Genomic DNA, 20489 nt, shown 5'->3' on the forward strand with positions numbered 1-20489 from the left:
AGAACTTGTTCGGACTTGAACAGAAAATTCACAAACTTCCACTGTCCACTCTGAGTTAATTGCATAGCAACCATAACAACGCATGTTTGCTGAAAATAGTTGAAAATAGCTGAAGAAGCTGAAGAAATCAAAGTCAGTGTTTAAAAAGTTGTTGAAATTTTAATAACTTTGCAGAACAACATCGAGTTAACAAAAATGTAATAATTTAGCAGAAATGCAATAACTTAGAAGAAACATAACAATTCAGCAGAAACATTGTAGTTTACCAGAAGCTACAAATTAGCAGAAATGTAACATTTTGGAATAACATAACTTCACAGAAATATTACAACTTACCAGAACTGCTCTAATTTTGCAGAAATGTAATAATTAGGCAAAACTGTCAACAGATAACAGCTGAAAACGCAGAATTAACCTCGAAGTCACTCATTTAACTGTGAAAAATGACCAGAAACAGAAAAGGAAAAAAAAAAAACAGCCAGCAGATAAACTGATGTGGACCAAAAACAAGGTAAAATTGCAGAGTTTACACAGCGGGTGAAATGTAAAAATGGCAACAAAAAACAAACAAACAAACAACAAAGAAAACCACACAAAAACAGTTAGGTAATAAATGCACAAGATGCTGCAGTCAGAGATAAAAACACTCAAAAATAATGTTATTGAAATGCCAAAGAGTGGCAGAAAGTTTAGAAAATAGAAAACCAGTAGTAGAAAAGTAGAACATTTAAATATTTTTTAGAAACATACGATACAAAATATTTACTCAGTTGTTTCCAATGATTACAATAATGGCATACAGAAATAAAAATCCCATTTGGGACAAACAGAAAAATATTAATAGAAAATGCAAATCAAATGAATCTAAATATACAAACAAGTGAAGCATATGTTGGAATTGTGAACATATCCTTGTTTTCCATGTTTATGTTTATGGCCCTAAGATGCGCAGACACATGATAGGCTATTAACTGCAAAAATATATACATATATAAACAGCAAGTGAGAGACAAAAATATATCCTCTCATTTGCTGGAGTTTTGTGCACATACCATTTGGCAAGGATAAACAGCATATTCCAATGCCACATTAAAATTTTCAAAAGCTTCTTTTTTTCAATTAGTTTACTGCTTCCTGATTTGATGATAAATATGGTACCAAACTACAAAATACTGTCGAAATGAAGTCGACATTGTGATATATTTCAGGTGTCGAGTCACACAGCTGACCAATCGATGCACATATTTAAAGAAACAGGGATCAAATAAAGAACATTGTTGTAGAATAAATTACAGTTAAAAATAACCACTGAGAGTGACTTATGATGAGGTATTAATTGGGTTAACTTTACCTCTAACAGCTTTTCACATAGTGCTGTGATCAGGGTGAAATTCATCATAAAGTAACTGTAAACAGTAGAACCATTAGCATGAATGTTATGGTTCTACTCTGATCAAAACTCAAGTCAGCTAAAGTTAGACCTACTCTATACTAATGTAGTTACTGACACCCCATACTAAGGCAAGATTCATACAAACACACATTATCTTTTCTCTTAAACACTTTTTCACATTTTGAGATTGTGTAATTTCTATAAAGAATACGTGTAATGGTTCAATAGATATAGTTATTTAAATGTCCATAATAATCACATGATCATTTTTGTACATGCTACAATTCAAGATTTAGAGCTGTGTGTTTGTATGAATTCAGCTTGCTATACTTATAGACTTAGATATATTAATCCACTATTTACCCAAACCAAGTTATATGGTTTGGGTAAATAGATTGGGTTTGTTCTACAAAATAACAAAAAACAAAAACAACCCCCCCCCCCCACAAAAAACAATATATCTGCACATTAATCCAGAGTTCAGTTTCATATGTCTGATATTGTTTGTTAAATCTGGTGACACAAACACAGTCAAAAATTCATTGTGGTCCTTTTTACCCTCGACCAATGATATGCTGGTCACTGGGACTAGTTTAGTATTTGCTGTCACAGAGGAATGTTAACCATAAGTCCAAAAGACAAAACTGAAAAAATATGTTAATTAAAAACATGTTTTTGCTTCGTAAAAGTATTGAAATTACATGGAAACCGTCACCTTACAGCCTCATTGTAAATAGCATCACAAACAGATGTTTTCCACACAGTTAACAACGCTCCACCACATCCGATCACTGCATATAAATCTAAAAGAAAACAAAAACAAATAAAATGTAATTAACACAAGGGAAGACTTTTGATTTAATAACTAAGCTTAAAATAAGTGTTACCTTTGAATATTTGTGGGAAAAATCTGACGCTACCCCAAGAATACAAAGCCACACTGGAAACGGTGACAGGCTTGCAACCCTCTGTCTTCCTGGAGTCAGGTGCCTGATCAGTAGCAGTGAGTTGACAGAAGTCGGTGTCTGTAAGAGTGGTCAAACACTGATACTCTGTCCACTTGCGTAGAGTCTAAGAAGCTGGAATGCAGGCACACAGGACGAGCTTGTTCTAAAAAATACAGAAAAGGGAACATTTTATTTGTGTTAAGGCCTAAAAACTACAAATAAGTTATAAAATGAACAATATTGAAATACCTTATAGGTGCTGCAGGCCACCAGACTCCAGAGGAATCTCACACTCACATGATGGTGAGGAAAGAAAGGAGCTCTGTGATGAGGTTTGAATGTCTCAGTTGGGACACTGAAGAACTCAGAAGACAGCAATACCTGCACAGAGAGACAGAGTAGAAAAAGCATAGATTTGTAATCCATAATGTCAATTAAAACTCAAAAAGTGTCAACAAGTATAATCATTTCAGTATGGAATTATTTATGCAATAAATAGGATTTAAATTAATTAATTGAATTAAAAGCACTGACATTTTTTTTTATCAAAGATAAAGAATCGTACCTCTCTCTGCTCTGAGGATCACTGAGCATCTCTGACAGGAAATACAGTTTCCTCAGTATCAGTCATCATTGATGGTCTCAGAGGTGTGTAGTGTGGCAGCATGATGATGGTCTCCAGATCAGGCAGGAGGTCAGGTGATGTGTGTGTCATCTTCTCCATTGAAGACACACTGGTATGGCAGTTCATAAAACAGCAGTCTCTGTGTGGCATGTAGTTATCTGTGCAGTCCAGCACTGATGGATCAGGTTTGGCTCAGCAGTTCATGAAGATGGTGTTAAGATGTTGTTGTTTCAGCTGATGATGGTGACGTTTGAAGGTTTTGCCACAAAGGAAACAGGACTGTGTGTGCCCTGTCTGAAAAAATAAACCTACAAAACATAAAGTGCTTGTAACACCACCCACCCTCCCCACCCACCCAGCTCAGCCCCCAAGTGTCTATGTAATGCTTGTATGGGGTGTCAGTTACTAAATTTAATTAGTGCATCAGAAAGTGTGGGCTACACCTAAAGCCCACACTTTCTGATGTCTTTTTGCAGCTGCTCAGAAAATTCTGACTTGGCCTTTATCCACCCAAACCCAAACCCACCCGGATAAAGGCCAAGTCAGAAAATGGATGCAGAAACTTTCCATTTACTTCTAAATCAGTTTTTATACAAATTCTGTAAGCTGTAAAAATGTTTTTTCTCTACATAATGTATCATTATAGACATCTCTGGTAGCCTAAAGATAGTTTAAAACTTTTGACATTTTTTAACTATAATGATATAACTATATGATAAGCAAAAACTCATTCATCCCCAAAACGTTTGATTCTACAAAATCTACTATAATCAAGAAAATATAATTGTCTGTAATTTTTTTAATGTGACCCATAATAAATACCTGCATTTATCTGGGATTTGTTTATTTACTATTTCATATTTGAAAGCCCTTGGAGGGGAAGATCTCTTTTGTTAAGATACATATGTCACAGTAAAAAAATTATCAAAAAGGAGATGACAATTAACATCCATGAAAAAATGCATTTAAAATAGTAGATTTAGTCATTTAAAACATGAGAATAAAAAATAAATGACGTCCGTTTAATACTTTTTGCAGCATATTTCAGATCTGAGGTGCATGATAACAGAAGGCAGATCTCCCGGCTCTGCATGAAGTAAAGCCATGATTTGGTGAAATGATTAATAACATTGCAATGAGAAAGGTTTGATAAATTGAAGGATGGTCTTCTTACAGACAGAGCAGGGAAGCCAATTTTTGGGAAGCCTTCCATTATCAACAAAAAAATCCTACAAACAATAAACTCTGTAAAAAACATGATCTGTAATTGTTTCAAAACTTACCAGACGACTTCATGATTGGCTGGAGGACAGGACACAAAACACAGGGTTGTGGTAACTGTAATATGTCCTCAGGACACCTGAATGGAGACTTTGCTGTGGCTGAGAAATAAAAATGAGGTCAAGCAGGGTGTTCTTGTCTGTAGTGGCAGAAGTGATCAGCTGTGAATACCCTCTCGACTGAAACTGCTCCAGAATCTGTTTTCTTCCACTCTGTAACTGGTTCTCATTAAAATCTCCACACACAATTATTGGGTGACAGTCCATTATTTCAAGTGAATCTAAAAGACTTACCAGGTTTTGCATGAATGGTATCAAACTGTAGTCTGGAGGTCTGTACACAACAGCAATGAGCGCAGGGAATGGAGCCTGAACCTTTAACACTAAGAACTCAAGATCAGTGACATTATGCAGATACTGTTTTACCTGAACCTGAAAATGATTCCTCAAATACACAACAACTCCACCACCACTTCTGCTGGCCATGTGAGGAAAGTTTGTGTAGGACACATGTCTGTTGCGTTTGAACATGGTGTAGCCGTCCAAATGAAGACTGTCTGCAACAAAGGAGCCTTGGAGGTGAGACTCTGTGAGACACAAAACATCTGCTAAACACATTTCATGATGACTCTTGATGTCACTGATGTGAGATGGCAAACCCTCCGTATTGTGATGGATCAGTGTAAGAGTGTCAGGTCTGCTGGCTGTTTCTCTGACCTGAAGAAGAGGCATCATTTCCTCAACGCTGGCTTGTCTCATGGTTTGGAGCGCTGCAGTTACCTCGGGATTGGTGTAAATCTTTTTCTCATCCAAGTCCTGTAAATAGAGTCCACTGAGAGACGTCACCCTGCTGAGAGCAACATAAGCCATACCTGGTTCAAAAATGTTCTTCATTGAAACTACAGCTGTCTGTGTTGTAAGACCCTGGGTTTTGTGAATTGTGCAGGCGAATGCTAGCTTTACAGGAAACTGTCTGCGTACCGCCCCTTTAAACTTCAGACTCTCCTCTGCTCTCTCAATATAAACCAGATCATCAGATGCTGCATTAGCACTGCGGTTGTTTCTCACAGACTGACGGTTGTCCATTCTGAGGCCCAGTTTAATTATGTGTCCATCATTTTCAGATCTCACCACCTTTATCAGTATACCAAAAGCACCGTTGACCAAACCGTTTAGTGTGTCCAAGTTTCTGGTCAGCATCACTCGAGCTCCTTCAGCAACATTCAGGGTGTCAGGTAAATCATTTCTCCCACCTGTAAATGGTTTGTCTCTTCGTTCCATTCTGCCTGTACGTTTATCCTTCTGGAAATCGTCTGCATTGATGATTATAATGTTTGAATGAAGCTTCTTGAGCGTATCTGTGTTGTGGGATTCAACATTCTTGTTGGTGGCATAAATGTGTAAGACCTCGATTGGACATTCTTCTGGTGCAGTCACAGCCTGTGACAACAAATCTCTGTCGCACTGAGAAAGCTCATCTGTCTTTTCTTTGACTCTAATCCTGTTCAGCATCTCTGCAAAGGCCACATCATCTTTCTGACGCATGATCTCGGTTAGAGTGATCATCTGAAAATGTTCCTGCCATAGGTCAATCTGTTCTGGATCATAAACACAGAGAGGTTTAGACTGTCGCACTGGTGGCAGCTGGTAAAAATCTCCAACAGCTAAAACTGACATTCCACCAAAAGGTCTCTGAGTGCCTTTGATTTGTTTCAGTCTTGCATCCACATAAGCAAAAAGGGGTTTTGAAACCATTGAAATCTCATCAATAACAATAATTTCAGCATTCATAAGCTCAGATCTGACTTCATCCAGTTGATTACCAAGTCCTTGAATGGGTGGATTCAGACTCCTGGGTAGTTTCAGTAGAGAATGTAATGTAGAGCCACTGATAGAAAAAGCTGCTGTCCCGGTAAATGACGTCAGTAAAACAGTTGGATTTGATATGTCAGCTTCTTCTGCATTAGAAGGCAGTCTGCTCAGGATCTTTGATGCTTCAGAGTGAATACATTTAATCAGATGTGACTTTCCAGTTCCTGCACCACCGTTGACATACAAGAAAAATGGATTTGGGTTCAAACCACAAACTCGCTGAATACACCAGTCTCTTATGGCATAGAACACGCAGGCCTGCTTCTGGTTCAGATTCTGATACATTACACGTACCACAGCTGGATCTACTGCAGGTTGTTCTCTGATGGCTCTGATCTCTGTTACAGCACCAGACTGACGACTGTAGTCGGGGACATTCTCCTGTTCGTTCTCATCATCAGAATGTCTCTCAGGAAGATTCTCATCACATTGCAACCTCACAACTTCAGATTCAGGGGCAAGATTACACCATTCATCAATCACAACATCCCTATTTTGTTCAAATTCTTCCAGTGCACTCTCAATATCCTCAGAGTTCTTCTCATACTTGTCTTTATTTCTCTTTACAACCCTTTTCACAGACTCACTGTAGTCTGAACATGGAAGTCGTACAAAACCTGAGTTGTAGAAGGACTGATAGGTTTGGAACCCTTGTGGTTTCAGTTCCTGCTCTGATCTGTGTGGAAGGTAAAGTCTCAACAGTCGTCCATAATATTGCTCAGGATCTTTTTCCTGTGAACAGTGGTAATACCTGATTATAGCTGGTTTATCATTCTTTCGCGTTTGTACAAATCCAAGCTGGTTTAGAAGAGGAAGCACATCTTTTCCTTCATTTGGACCACTCACCAACCGGCACAAGGCAGCAAAATCAGCCAGTGACATTTCCTCATATTCTGGTGTCTCAGGTCTGCATTTGTATTTATCACTCAAACTTGTCATCCAAATATTACAACTGTCGTGTGTTGTGCTTTCCAGGTAGCTCATTGGGCGACTCATTTTTACTGGGTTATCATCGGTTGGGACAAATACAACACTGCGGGAACATTTTTTCATTTTTAGGCCACAGACTCGAGTCACACACTCCTGTGCGCTGATTTCTCTCTTTTTTGAGTAAGCCTGCATCACAGCTCTCATTTCATCACATTCATTGACCGTGTTCTTATCAGAGTTGTCAATAACTGTCTTCAGGTATTCAGAGAGGCCAGATTCTTTCTTCGTTATATATTTACAGAGGTATTCTATACAAGAATAGGCATTCAATATGAACGAGACATCTAAATTAGAGTTCCAGGCTTCAAGCAGGTGTGGGTTGTAATTGTTGATCCAACAGTCCTTTGGGTCACGTTTCAGAATGAGAGCTGTTTTCTTGTTTATGTCTTGGAGGCATTGTTCATACTCATTCATTGTCAAGTTGCATCGTGACAGAATCTGCTCTATGGTGAGGGAAGCAGCTTCAGGTTCCTTCAGCAGGTTCAACAAAGGTCTGAGTTTGGCTTTTGCAGCTTCAGTGTCTGAATCCTCATCCTGTCTCACAATCATTGTTCTTGTGGATGGTGGTTTTGGAAACCCAAATCTACAACCAGAGTTCACACTCTTAAAGCATGTTTTTGTGTGGTTTTTGCTGTGCTTTTGTAGTTCAGTGACTTTTTTGTGCAGTTCAGGTTGTTTTTCTGGATCAGGGAGTTGAGCTGAGATGTATCTGTCCACAAAGTCACAGACAGTTTGGTCATCATCCACATCTACTTCTACCTTTTCTCGAATCCACAGCAACATGTGTATATGCGGACTACCTCTGTGCTGGAACTCAACTCTGTAAAAGTAATCAATGATTTCACCAAGGGGCTGTGCAGGAGAAAAAAGCAAATCTCTGAACAAAGCCTCAACACGCTTATCAAACATTCGCATGGTGGTTACTGGATTTGATCTTAGAATTTCACACTTTTCTGACCAGTCCAGGGCTTCAAAATCAACCTCTTCACCTTGCTGTCTCTTTATTGCTTGAATCACTTCAGGCCATCTCATCTCAGCAGCAGAGAAAGTGACAAAGAACTGAGGTGTTCCTATTTGACGAAGCATACTGAATAGATCTTTGGTAGTTTTCTGCCAGTAAGCTGGAGTTCCTCTGAGTGGCTGCATAAATCTGATTGCATCTTTATTTCTTACCAGCTTCTCTACTTCTGTCTTACTTTGTAACATTCCTGATGTGATTTTGCGTCCATCTTTGGTCATAGTTTTACCTTTCCTTAGCTGTATTGTCATGCTGGAATTGGCCAAGTGTATTTCAGTGACAAACTGTGAGAAAAATAGATAATTTGTATCTTTAGCAAATCTTGCATCAATGTTGAAAAGCCTTGACTTGAAGTAAGCACTTGGTGTGAGTTTAAGACGTCTCTTTTCATCCAGTGTATTCTGACCAGTAGGAAACTGCACAGGAAATGCCATGGCTTCCAAATGAGGAGTTCTGAAGAAGCTAACAGGATTGTTTCTTTCTGCAGGCGCCACACAATATGTGTTATCAGTGAAACAGAGAATCTCTTCTGAAATGTCTACAGGCTGCAGACAACTTTCTAGAGCAAAACCTCCATTGTTCAAATCACTTTCTGGTTCCTCAGGATTTTGTTCCTCTGGTTGTTCATCACAGGATACCATATTAATATCTTGTTCACTTTCAGACTCAGTTTCACACAAAAGGGCATCTTTTTCATAGTTGTCAATTTCCATTAAATCTGCTTCATTATAATCATCACTTGCCATGCTGGCTTCATCACTGCTGTCATCATCAGGTAACGTTGGATCACAAAGCAATGCATCGTCTCTGATAACAATATCTGTGTACTGTGGATGAATCTGTTTGAGTTTACGCAGGGCTTGGATCAGTTTAGACCAGGTGACAGTCTGGAACAGCTGATGGCCTTTGTAGCACAGTCGTCTTTTCAGCTTGATCCTCATTATCTGTGATTGGTTTCTGAGCCGAGGTAAAGAGTCAACTGTTTGTTGGACCTCAGATGGTACACACACCACATTACCACGTATGAGTCTTTGTCTGCCCTTTGGAAGAGGAATAATCTTAGCAAATGGTATGCATTTGGCAATCAGATGTCTCTCCAGAATGTTGAGATCACACATTTCAGCTGGAATATCCTGCAGTTCTAAACCATTGACAGCAGCAAGCCTTGGCATGCGTCCACTTTTGAGGGAACTGTGACACGTGTGACAGATATACTCCTTTTTTCTCTCAACTGGAAAGCTGCAGTGATCATTACATGCTTCATCACACATATGAACAAATTTACCAGTTAGACACTGTTGAGCTACAGTTTGGTGTTTTGAGTAATTGTTTCTTTTGCAGATTTTCACCTGATTAGGAAAAGAAGCTTTTAGACAAACAGTACAAACATAAGATGGTGCTGACTTAATGTTTGATCTGAAACAAGATATGGCCTCATTCATTAAACTGTTATCTGGATGAGACTGTAAACTTTCAGCTGGCCGATGCATCTGACGATATTTTCTTTTTATGTTCATTGCACATCTGATATTATGCATCTGTCTAAAAGAAAAACACTTCCAATATTTTACTCTCATTCGTTCTCTCATATTGTCCTTGTGTTGGTGCTGAAATTGTCTCTCTTCTCCATAACGTTTCGTGATGTAAGATCGTTTTTTCTGTCTAAATTCTTCACTTTCTTTATAGAGTTTAGAAACATATGACCGCATGTAAGCTTTATGTTTCTCTCTGAATTCAGTGCAAGTCCTGTAAGTTCTCATTTCACGATCTTTCTGCTGTTGTCTGAATATAGGAGATTGTCTATAAGATTCTCTATATGTTTTTCTCATACGTTCCTTCTGCTTTTCTCTGAATATAGGATTGTCTTTATACATCCTTATGACACGTTCTCTTTTTTTGTGTCTAATTTTAGCACTTTCTCTATAGATTCTTCTCAAATGTTCTCTCTGTTTCTCTCTATATGTAGCATTTATTTTATACAGATTATTTTTGTACACACTCTTCTTTTGTCTGTGATCAGGATCATTAGACTTTCTACTGGAATTTTTTTTCTTTGCCTTAAAGCTTTCATCAAAAGTGTACATCTGTCTTTCTTTCTTTTTCTGATTTTCCTTCCTTTGTGGTAGTTTTTCTAGGGCCAATAATCTTCTCCTCATTTTTTTCCTTTTCTGTTTATTACATTTTAAAAGTTTATGTGAGAGTTGCTCTGCTATCTTAGTTGAACAGGAGGCAGTGTTTGGATCATTCTGAGGAACAGAATCTGATGTTACCTGAGTTTCTCTCACAGAAGATACAGATGTTTCTTTTTGTAAATAATCAGAAGTATTGTGGTTGTTTTCAGTAGCAGTCTTCTCGTCTGAATAATCCACTCTGGATGACTTCACATCAGTGGTTATAGTGCTGGTCACAGTTTTCTGTCTCTGCTCAGTGGATGTTTGGGAGTTTAATTCATGAACAGGTTCATTTAAAGCTAGAACACTTGAAGCAGTTTTTCTGTATTCGGTGAGTTGATTAGCATCTCTTTGGTCAGCAGCGTTTCCACTGTGAAACTCGACAGGCTGTAGCTCATAAGTGCAGGATGAGGCAATGCTAAACATTCTGTATATGCGTTTGATCCTGTCAATCATGTCGTTAAGACGTGTGAATTTTAACATAACTGCAGTTCCACCACTTACACCTAGCAACAATGGCATTCCTGTTGACTTACGTGGGTGAGGGTCAAAATATGCATATTCACCAGAAGTCAGCCTGCAAACTGCAATGACGTTTCCTCCCATGACTAGCAAAGCATAGCGAACCGCTGAAACCAAACACTGTAGTCCCTGTTCAAGGCTCGGAAAATGATCTGTACCATCAAATGTGCCGTAACGAGCAAACTGAGACATGTCCACTTGATACTCGTGTCTGCGGCTGGTGACCACTGTGGGAAGCTCATTGCAGGCTAGAAACACACTGTTCACAAACCTCTTTCTGGCATCTGAATATACGGCATGGCCTTTGTCCAACACACGGTTAAGATCTGCTCTGGTAATGAATTCATCCTCATGTAAGAATGACAGGAAAACCAAACTGTTAGCCATGCATTGCTGATTCCGGTACTTTCCATACTTAGGAGAGGCCTGGCTTCGGGACGCACAGATGCTACTCACTCGTGGACGACTTTCACTGTTTGTAACCTGTACATGAGACGGTCCTGGAGTTAGTCCATCATGCTGTGTTTGTACAGTTACCTGGTGTTCAATATGGTTTACCTGCGTAACTTTAGGTTTTGGGACAGACACTGAGGGAACACCTCTCTTTACCACATCTGCATACGACACAGTGGTTGTCTGAACGCTGCTCTGCACTTCTGTACTGGGAATAGTTGTGACAGACACCTTTACCTGCTCACTGCTCTGAGAAACATTTACCTGTTCTTTCTCCTTTTGACGTCTAAGCTTCTGGGACTGCGACCTTTGACCTTTTCTTGGCATTTTGTTGAAGTATAACCTGGAGCTTATATGTGTTTATACACAAATGTAAACAAAACTCAACCTTGAAACACAGAAAAACGTATAACTCTTTAAGTTACTATTAAATCTGAGAAATGTACAATTATACTATGTTAAAATGTTCTTATGAATATATAAATATATGTAAAAATCTGATTTGTACTCCAAACTCAAAATAAAAGATATTCAAAGTTCTCTGGAAACACTTTGGTCCGTTTTATTGTAGCCTTTTCAGAAATTACACAATTTTTCTTCTTATATTTTTTTTAACCAGACTGGTAAATAATTAGAACTTCTGTAAAGAGATATGCCGAATAAATCTCAAAAATCAACAGGCTATAATAAAAATCTTAGCTCTAAAATTTAAAATTTAAATCAAATATATGGAGCTGTGGTGGTGTGGTGATCAGATGACAGGCGATGAGGATTCTTCAGCTGGATGTTCTGCAGCAGTCAGGAAACAGGAACTCTGGTCCTCAGGCAGCTTCTCGATGATACTAACTGAATACTTACACTGAGTGACAAATGGGTTTGTCCTTAAATAATAATAGTATAAACTTGCAGTCAAATGTTATAGCCAATTAAACAGACTAGCAAAATGTATTTGGATCTAATTTATTATTTATGTGAATATAGCGGTCTGAATGTATGTATTACAAAATAACCAGATTCTCTTATTAGAAATAAACCTTTAAAAAGGTGATATTTTATATAATTTATCAAAGTAAGCCAAACTATCAGTGTTAATTCCAAAGTTTAATGCAAAATTAAAATGACAAATGGAGGGCTGTGTAAGAAGTTTCTACTGTAAGTTCTACTGTACTGTAATTCTACAACTATGCTTTCAACTTTCTACTTGTAATTTCCAGCAAAAAGACTGGATGTGAGAGAGTTTAACGATAGGAAAGAAGGAGCAGTGAGAGCAGAGACCTCTCAGAATTCTGTAACAGATCGATGAAGTACTGGTAACTTCAATTTCCCAAAAATGGGGCCATGTCAAAACTTGATTATTCCAGTCAAAACTTGATTCCAGTCAAAATTTGATTCCAGTCAAAAACGTGATTTTTGATAACTTAGATAGAGCTTGTGGGATAGAGTGAAGCAAGATAGAACGTCTTGTCAAAATAGATAGAGTGGGGAGAGTGATAGGACAGACTGAATTGCTTGTTAATGATAGAGGGAGAGAGCTTCTGTAGCAGGTCACCTGTAAGACAAAGAGGGACTGGAATTAGACATATTTCCAATAAACCTGGCTTTACTGTATTTTTCAGACAATAAGGCACACTTAAAATCTTTAATGTTCTCAAAAATAGACAGTGCGTCTTATGTATTCATTCTGGCTGTGCTTACTGACTTCAAACCAATTCTATGTGGGACACGGCGCTGAAAAATCTCTCAAAATGTTTTAGTACGACTTTGGTAAGCTACAAAGCCGCACCCACTTAATGGATTGTCGGTACTGTAGTCAGGAGCCTCGTGGTGTAATTCGCACTGTACTTCAACGTAATAGGACGCTGTGTGTGTGCATAAGGACCTGGCACCAGTTAAGAGACATACTTGTGAAGCAGATTTCAAACTGATCAACCCATGGAGAATTTGTGAAAGAGGAAAAAACAGAAAAAGTGAGTGTATTGTTCTATATTTTATGTGTTACTGAACAATGTTGCGAGTTCTTGTAAATGAGTTGAACAAAGCTTGACTTATCTGACTGTTTTGTTTGGCTTAATGTCCCTTGTGCTTAAAACAGACCCATTCATTGCCCTTATGCCTTATAATCCTAAAATATACAGTACAGATGCAATATTCAATGGTGGTTGAACTGTTATAAGGACATTCTGCATTCTGCATTCTGTTAACACAATAAAAACAGAGTCTATTGACTTAAACCAAGATGTGCTGCAACAGTTGCTGTAAATATTACATGGTCCAAATAAACCTACACACTGACATTACAGCAGTCAGTTTCAGTCTCCCTGCTCTACATTAACTTTACATCCACTCAACTCAAATTTATTGATTCATTGCCCAAAAAGAACACAAATCTTTTCTCACATTTGCCTAAAAACATCTTGATGATCACCAAGAGCTGTGCTGACTCACTGCACTAAACTGAGCCTCTTATAGTGAGAGAAACATTTCAGAAAAACAACAGCATTAAAGTCAAACTTGGTGCTGTTACTGTGATGGTCCAGAGTTCCTTTACTACTTCAGGACCTGAATCATGCCATCAGGTCCTGAGCTTCAGTTTAATCACACTCAGGATTCACAGCAAGAAATGGATAAATTGATCCAAAAAATGCAAGGAACTGTGAATGAAACAAAACTCTTGGTGTAGACTAATCAGATTCTGGACTTCAATGAAATTGAGATACTTGGCATGGCCTGAAACCCTATATTGGACCTTAATTAAAAACAATCCTGAAAGTAGAGTGTTCCAAAATCCCCCCAGTGATGTAAATCAATCATTACTAGTTACTGTAAATATTTGATGGTAGTTGTTGCTATCAGGGCTTCCACATGTGGGTATTAGAGAACAACTGTTTTTTACATTATACCAGGATGTTCTGGTTTGCATTTCTGTGCTTCATAAGTAAAATCATCACTGTAAAACTGCTTTTTGTATTTATCCAGGTTATCTTTGTTAGATGATTTGAAACATTTAAACGTGACAAAAAAATACAAACAAACGAAATCTGCGAGGAAGAAAGACTTCCCAGCACTGTACCTCAGACAAACCTTTACTTACCAGACTTGAGATGATCAGATGAGCAGTCTAAAGAAAGGAAACAATACATCAGATCATTGTGTAATGATTCAGACTGTTGAGTCTCTTCAGGTTAAAACTATTAGATACAAAGTAATTATTTAAATCAGAAGCAACAGAAAACTTCATCAGATTTTAGTTAGTTTGGACAGAATATGTAAATCCCAAAATACATGTATATATTGAGATGTTACAGCAACAACAGTGGCACACCATTTTTGTAATTAGAATTAAAGTGTAAATGGACTGATTCTTATATAACTCTTTTCTACTCTCCTGGAGTACTCAAAGTACTGTATACAACATACCACATTCACCCAATCACACCCATTCTCACAAGCACTTCATCTGTACTCAGTGCTTTCTAAGTACATTCACACTCCGATGGATGCATCGGAGAGCAAGTTGGGGTTACTAAAGTCACTAAATAATTAATAAACTAATTTAACTTATAGCGTAAATAAAGAACACACTGGCTTTAATATACCAAAGACTGCCCACTCACAACTCTAGTTCTTAGTTTTTTTCTTATTGCTCAAGCGTTTAAGCTACCACTTATACTGACTGTCCTAAAACATGTATGATTTGATAAGCCATCAAATATTAAAATCAGAAAAATGTGCTATTAAACTTCAGGGACACTTTCAGGGACAGTCAGAGGTCCTGTGTGGGGGCTTTGCTGCGACAGATTATAAATCCTATGTGTTTTTGCCCATAAGCAAATGGCAAGATGTCACAAAAATCTAAACAATTGTATATAAATTGTAAACATGTTACACAACCCCAAGGTCCATATTGCTTCAGTTACAATCATTGTTTACTTACTGCAAACGGCAAAACCAAGCTTCTATTTCACTCCGTCTAACGAAAGACAAAGAACAAAAATACAGAATGAGATAACTCAGATCAGCATCAGAATCAATAATGCATCACTCTCTGTAGTCAAAAAGATTCAGTAAACTTCTTTGTTTACCACACCTGGAATACAAACAACAAAATTTTTCTACACCTTATTAAAGGTTGCCATGTTCATTAAATGTAATTTCATCTATCTGCAATAAGCCACACAAGTTTCTTAGTCATGTTATACCCTAATAGTCCAAGGAGCTTGGAAAGAAAAGCGTCTGAAGTTCTTTAAGTCCGGGTTCATACGCCTTTTTTAGGGTCAAATTCAAGCACTTTTTAAGCACTTTCAAGGTCCCTTTTCAAGCTTTTCAAGCACATTGATGCTTCTTTCCTGTGTGACAAGAAATAGGAGATGTTTGTTTGTTTGTTGGTTGTTTGTTTTGTAAGTTAATTCCCAATTAAACTGTTTTGTTGCTAGCTACATTGCTGTCTGTATTATTTCTGAAGTCCTAAATGATCACCTTTAAAGTGTTTGTGCTAATAACATCATGCACAGTTAGACAGGCATGGAGAACAGCACTGACTGGGAGAGGCTTTGAACAGATCACATAGTTAAATTCAACATATAAGACTTTAAGAATGCACAAGCATCTACTTAAAATCTATTGAATTTATCATTGATGATATTATTATGTACAATTCCAATGTATTTTGTTCATCTCCCTTAAATAAACAGGCAGCCTTAAAGTCTGAAATATTCATATACAAATACACAAATGTGTGTACTGTCTCGGTGGCCTCAGTGTGAGCTTGAAGACATTTATAATGTTTAAGTAGTTTAATGTGTAGGTGCTGACCATAAACACATTTGGAGTGAAAGCCGGGGAATTTTGGTAGCACAGAAACAAGTGGCTATTCTTTGTGACCATATGGATTAACCCCTCATATTACCATTATTTCAGCCAAAGGCACCAAGTTAATAGCCAAAAAAAGCTGCAGCAATACACACAAATATAAACAGTACTTTGTGACAACTTTGCTTTTAGCCTTTAACCCTCTGGTGTCCAGGGTATAATTAGCCCTATTTGACTATATTTCACCTTTTGCAAGATAAAGAGTTTTTAATCTGTTATTTTTCATTTTGATATACTGTATCAGCACAATTTTATCTAAATTCCGACCAATTTTAAAATGCCAGTAGAAAGTGATATTTTTGACTGTAAAAACCATAAGCATGTTTAACAAATCATTTTCAAAACTTGAAATGCAAATAGAAATTGTAACTTTTAAAAAAATGCACAAGTTTTGCATACAAAGTTATATGGTACTATTCACCTAAAAATTCAGCCAGGGCTCAGACATTTTTCATATAACCATTTCATAACTATTTACAAAACAGAACAGACCAAGTGTTCTGCATCAAATAAGAAGGCACACAAATTATTTATGCAACTCCCTAAAATAGTTTGTGTCCACTATAACACAGATGAGAACAGCACAGGGATAAACCTGCGACTGTGACGTTCACTAGTAGAACTGACACACAAAACAAAACAACGACTAGCCTACACACTAATTACACAAGACAACACACTAACTTGAGACTCCAAACACGGTAAACGTCACAAATCTCTCACAACTGAAAATTCAAGCCCTTTTCAAATCTTGAAAGGACAACATTAAATTTCAAGCATTTTCAATGATTTCAAGCACCCGTACGAACCCTGTTAAGTTCTTCACTTCTTCACTGAAGAAGCTTCTCATATGACAGGTGAAAAGCTTCAAGCAATTTAAACAAGTCCAGACACTTTCCTTTCCAAACTCCTTAGACTTCAATGACCTGGATGACTGAGAACCTTCACAGACATAATGCTCTAATACTTTGATGCTATTAAATAACATATTTGATATCATAAGAAATTACTTGCTACACCCAGCACTGAACACTTTATCAAATGGTAACAAAACAATTTCAAAGCAGAAACAATCATAAATAAATGCTTGGATTATATATTTGTAGGCTCATTTGACGTGGCCTGGAATGAAATTCTACTACCTAAAAGTATTATCAACTGCACACAGTATCATTTAGTATATTTTAATATGCTGGTGTTTAAAACAAATATCTACATACCACATTAACAATATTAATAGCTCACTGCTGCAGTTTATTTATTTGAAGGTGGGCTCATTTTTATTTCATTAATTTTCCACAAAGTGAGAAGTCAAACAGAGCTGCAAATTAAAGTTTTATTTAAAAGCGGGTCTGCACAAACAAGTGTTTGTTAAACAGTTATTATAAATTTAAAGTGTCCTTCCTATTAAGAGTTCTTATTATTCTTGTAGTAACTACGTGTTTTATCCTCATTCTCTCTCCCTTCCGTTAATTAACCTGCAACACAGACACATGGGCACAGGCACGTGACTCTTTTTCAGTCAGAAGCGGTAAAATGGCTCCTTTGAAGTTGCCGAACCTGCCACTCCAGCAGTTAATCAATGGCGGCTCGTTACAAAACATTATAACCTAAAGCCTGTTTTAACCGAGTGATTTGTGAAGAGGAGAACTAACTGCACCTTCTGTAACAGACTCAGAAATACTAACACACTAAATGAAGGCAAAAAAAACAACACAATAAACTGCAGTAAACAGTCAAATGAACCCTCATTTCACACTGGGACTTTAGGAGCGCTAGGAGTTAACATTGGGTTGTCAGGACTATCTTCTATATAACTCCTTTAAAAGCAGCCATTGTGTTACTTTAATGTGACTTATACTTCAACTGGCTTTAAAAGTCAGTAACAATAACTCAGGAAATCACTCAAACAGACTATAGACATTTCATTTCAGAGAAGAGAAGAGAAGTAGTGCTTACCAGCGGCAGTCGGAGAAAGTGGGCGGAGGGGCAGAATGAGCCGGAGACATAAGAAACAAGAGGCGTTCACGGGTAGTGGGATATCCCGCCATTACACAAATGGTCATTGAAAACGTAAAAAATGTATGTTAATTTAATTATTTATGTACAATACTTATTTGCTACAGAAAAAAACTAACAGAACTTTAATTCTATAAGTTGAATGAAAATTCCAAACAGTATTATTTGAATTTGAAATGATGACTAAAATTCATAAATTGATATCAGTGAATCAGAATCAGAAAGATATTATTGTTCCCCAATGGGCAATTAACATACAACAGAGCAGCATGATATTGAATGTAAGGACAGGACATAAACAGGCAATAAGAGGGAGATAATAAATATACAGAATATACAGTATATACAGTTTTAAAATTTATCAGCTTTAAAATTAAAGTGACTGCAAGGTGAATAAATAATAAAATATAACGCCATTATGTTAAAATGTAATGCATTATGGTAGATTTATTTAACTGACTGGAGGAATCAGAACAGTGTTCTGGACACCGTTCAACTCCAAGTGGCTGGTAAAGAGTTCACCAAACCTAAAAAACAGTGCAGGACAGTCTGCAAAGATGTGGAGTTAGTCAGACATTGTGCAGAGAAGATGAGGAACAAGTTCTAAAATACAGAACAATAAACACAGTCACCTAAGCATCCTCACTGCACTGCAGGACTCAGAGGTTCAGTGCCATGAGGCTTTTTAACAGCAACTACTCACATGTTCTTTTTACATTTATTTCATTTATTAAGATAAGATAAGATAAGATAACCTTTATTAGTCCCACACGTGGGAAATTTGTTTTGTCACAGCAGGAAGTGGACAGTGCAAAAGTTATGAAGCAAAAATTAGAATAAAATAAAATAAAATAAAATAAGAATAAATACAGTACAGTACAGTACAGTTCTAATAAAAATTGGTTGTAATAATATGAATTATGAGAGAAAGGGACTTGCCCCCACTCGTTCACCCCTGCTGCAGTGAGGTAAAGGTGAGGCTGTCTCCAACAACGCTCTTCAGTGAGGGTATAAAAGAAAACTATTTTTACTATAGCCTTAACAGGTACACTTTCTGAAACTACATGTTAAAGTAAAAATCACATGTGTATAAAAAATGTTTTCATAGCGTAGAACCCAGTTAATACAAAAAACTTGGCATCAATTACCAGTATTTAGTGTAAGGGTGGCTTCTACACACACAAAAACACAGGCTTCAGCCAGCACATAAGCTAATGTGCTGGCTAAAGCCCTAATTTCCTTCGGGATTAATAAAGTATTATGATTCTGATTAACGCATCACAAAACTTAGGGAAATTGACAATGACTGGAGTAATAGGAAAAATGAAGATAGTGTATAAACTATGCAATATACACTGCTCAAAAAAATAAAGAGAACAAAAATAAGACATCTCAGATTTGAATGAATGAAATATTCTTATTAAACATTTGGTTCTTTATGTAGTTTAATGTGCTGACAACAAAATCACACAAAAATTATCAATAGAAATCAAATTTACCAACCCATGGAGGTCTGGATTTGGTGTCACACTCAAAATTAAAGAGGAAAAACACACTACAAGCTGATCCAACTTTGATGTAATGTCCTTAAAACACATCAAAATTAGACTCTGTAGTGTGTGTGGCCTCCACGTTCCTGTATAACCTGTCACAAACAGAAAACTGATTAAACAGAAGTGTCACATGATCAAGAATTTACGCCAGTGTCCTGTTACTTTTAGACAGTAAGGAGCAGATGGCTAAGTTTATTGAACTCCACGAGACAGCTGGTGACGCAAATCTGAAGGCCAGACCGTCCAATTTCAGAGCCGCTCACTTTCGGCCTACCCGGCCTCCTGAGAACCCAGCCCACGTAGACCACGAAGCCCGGGTCCTCAGGAGGTGTATGAATTTGGACACCGCCAAATACTATAATTTAGGATTTAGAAGAAATACTATGACTTTGTACAAATATGATACTTTGGTACAAATACTATGATTTGGTTTGAATACTATGATTTGAAACAAATACCATGATTTGGCAAAAATATACCATGATTTGGCACAAATACGATGATATGGCAGAAATACTATGATTGGGTACAAATACTATGAATAGGCACAAATACTATGATTTAGCAGAAATACTATGTTTTAACATAACTAATATCTTTTGACAGAAATTTCTGCTAAAAGGTACTAGTTCCGCTTTTTAGCAGAAATACTGTAAAATACTATGATTCGGGATAAATACTATGATTTGGGAGATATACTGTAATCAGCACATATACTATAACATGACAGAAATTCCTCCACTTATTAGTAATACTATAGCTTAACAGAAATGTTAT

At 37.2% G+C, this 20489-nt stretch overlaps 1 protein-coding gene and 1 long non-coding RNA gene across 2 annotated transcripts in view; both read right to left on the reverse strand.

Moving 5' to 3' along the window:
* LOC134621122 (uncharacterized) overlaps positions 1 to 5331 on the reverse strand; it is a 32582-nt gene extending 27251 nt beyond the window's left edge. Inside the window, exons 1-2 of the mRNA XM_063467565.2 lie at positions 5209 to 5331; positions 2590 to 2721 (exon numbers count right to left, since the gene is read on the reverse strand). Coding sequence (XP_063323635.2) covers positions 2590 to 2721; positions 5209 to 5331 — 255 coding nt within the window. The remainder of the gene's footprint in view (positions 1 to 2589; positions 2722 to 5208) is intronic.
* Positions 5332 to 12729: 7398 nt separating this feature from the next.
* Positions 12730 to 18149, reverse strand: LOC134620883 (uncharacterized). Its single transcript, XR_010092155.1, has 4 exons — positions 18100 to 18149; positions 15206 to 15241; positions 14363 to 14389; positions 12730 to 12820 (listed from the first exon to the last, which is right to left on the reverse strand). It is a non-coding gene; the product is annotated as an uncharacterized LOC134620883 (long non-coding RNA).
* Positions 18150 to 20489: the final 2340 nt, after the last annotated feature.

This window comes from Pelmatolapia mariae, linkage group LG23 (genome assembly GCF_036321145.2).
Source record: "Pelmatolapia mariae isolate MD_Pm_ZW linkage group LG23, Pm_UMD_F_2, whole genome shotgun sequence".
Lineage (NCBI taxonomy): Eukaryota > Metazoa > Chordata > Actinopteri > Cichliformes > Cichlidae > Pelmatolapia > Pelmatolapia mariae.